At 32.6% G+C, this 2072-nt stretch overlaps 1 protein-coding gene across 2 annotated transcripts in view; it reads right to left on the bottom strand.

The window, feature by feature from the left end:
• Positions 1-6: 6 nt before the first annotated feature.
• The window catches only part of LOC106691370 (zinc finger protein Xfin), a 24550-nt gene continuing 22484 nt past the window's right edge, over positions 7-2072 (bottom strand). For both annotated transcript variants that reach the window (XM_067052982.1, XM_067052983.1), the window contains exon 8: positions 7-2044. In XM_067052982.1, the coding sequence (XP_066909083.1) occupies positions 1239-2044 (806 nt within the window). In that variant the 3' untranslated portion in view covers positions 7-1238. The remainder of the gene's footprint in view (positions 2045-2072) is intronic.

The following is a 2072-nucleotide window of genomic DNA, read 5'->3' as shown; positions in this document are numbered from 1 at the left end:
TAATACCCACATATATAGTTCTATACTATATTCCTAATACCCACATATATAGTTCTATACTATATTCCTAATATTAACCACTTCGGATCATACCCCATTACCTAAAATAAGTGCAACATAATAAGAAAATATCTTTCTAATAAGAAAAAAAATTAAATAAGTAACATCAAATCCTTAATGGAATTAAAAACTATGCAAGTATAGATTATCAAATAACCAAATAACAAAAATCTTTTATAATACTAATATAAATTGAAATATAGATAAAAATTCAATATATTAATAACAATTTTTTATTAAACTATAACATTATCATAATAATGTTTTGGCTTTTTCGCCATTATCAAACTAATAATTTCAAGTTTCACCATAGTGTCTTAAAATGTATTTGCATACAATTTGAAAATATATTTGGTGAACATTGTGAAATTCATTTTCTATTTCCACTTTTAAGACCATCCATTTGTAAGGGTGAATTTGGGTGAAATTTGGCTAAAATTCAGACTCCTAAATAAATATGTTCCAATTTATAATCATATTAAGAGTAGTGAAGAGGCTTCGCATATACATTATATCTTTTTGAATAACAATAGTACATTGCTTTGTACCTCCTCTTTGAAAGGATTGCAAAGAACTAAGAAGACAAAATGATGTGAGGTACCTTTATAGTCAAGATTAAGGTTCATCATCAATTCAAGAGAAGTTGCTATCTTATTTACAATCAGAATCCTTAACAGACAATAGTTCAATGAGGACATTGCTTCACCTCACCTCTATGACAGACTATTCAATGTCTTAGTGGGTATTTGTAGATTGAAATAATTTATAATTCCAGTATTTATGAGGCTTCTCACTTGTTTGATGGGAATTTATATGTATATTCAACGGCTTATAAGACGCTGCTTTCTGCTAATAATGAGAGCAGTAGTTGGCTCTATTCACCTGTAAGATGTGCTAATACATAAATTTACAGATTATTGGAAAATACTGATTGATATTTCTAGCTCCAGTTCATGATATATATCTGCACTGATGAGGCTTCTCACCTGTATGATGAAACATTATATGTCTTTTCAATTTTCAAGATGCAACAGATTTATAGTCACACTGAAAACAGCAGTGAGGCATCTCACCTGTTGGAAGTGGTAACAGATTAATAATCAAATTGAAGAATTTCCTAATTTTTGTGGTGAGACATTATATGACTTGCCATACTTCCATATTGTGCAGATTTATAATCACAATGAGGACAGTGATCGGGCTTTTTCTCCTGAATGACGTGCCATTATATGTCTTTTTAACTCTTGAAGAGTAACAGCTGCATAGTCACAGTGAGGACAGCGATGAGGTTTCTCACCTGTATGATGGTACATAATATGCCTTTTCATTTCTCGAGGTGTAACAGATTTATAGTGACAGTGTGGACAGTGGTGAGGCATCTCTCCTGTATGACGTGCCATTAAATGTCTTTTCAAATCTTTACTTGTAATAGATTTATAATCACAATGGGAACATTTATGAGGCTTTTCACCGGTATGACGTGCTATTATATGACTTTTTAATTCTCGAGATGTAACAGATTTATAGTAACAGTGAAGACATTGGTAGGGCATCTCACCTGTATGCCGTGACATTATATGTCTTTTCAAATCTTGAGATTCAATACATTTATAATCACAATGAGGACAGTGATGAGGTTTCTCACCTGTATGGTGAGCCATTATATGTCTTTTCAATCCTCGATGGGTAACAGATTTATAGTCACAGTGAAGACAGTGATGAGGCTTCTCACCTGTATGACGTGCCATTATGTGGATTTTCAAATTATGAGGTAAAATACACTTATAATCACAATGAGGACAGTGGTGAGGCTTCTCTTCTGTATGACGGGCCATTATGTGATTTTTCATACTTCCACACTGAGCTGATTTATAATCACAATGAGGGCACTGATGAGGTTTCTCTCTTGTATGATGGGCCATTATATGACTTTCCATACTTCCAGATTGTGTTGATTTATAATCACAATGAGGACAATGGTGAGGTTTCTCATTCGTATGAAGTGCCATTAT

The sequence above is a fragment of the Halyomorpha halys genome, unplaced genomic scaffold (assembly GCF_000696795.3).
Source record: "Halyomorpha halys isolate HHAL.00 unplaced genomic scaffold, Hhal_1.1 Scaffold2288.1, whole genome shotgun sequence".
Lineage (NCBI taxonomy): Eukaryota > Metazoa > Arthropoda > Insecta > Hemiptera > Pentatomidae > Halyomorpha > Halyomorpha halys.
Note: the sequence above shows the minus strand (reverse complement) of the source record. Positions and strands in the feature narration are given on the sequence as shown.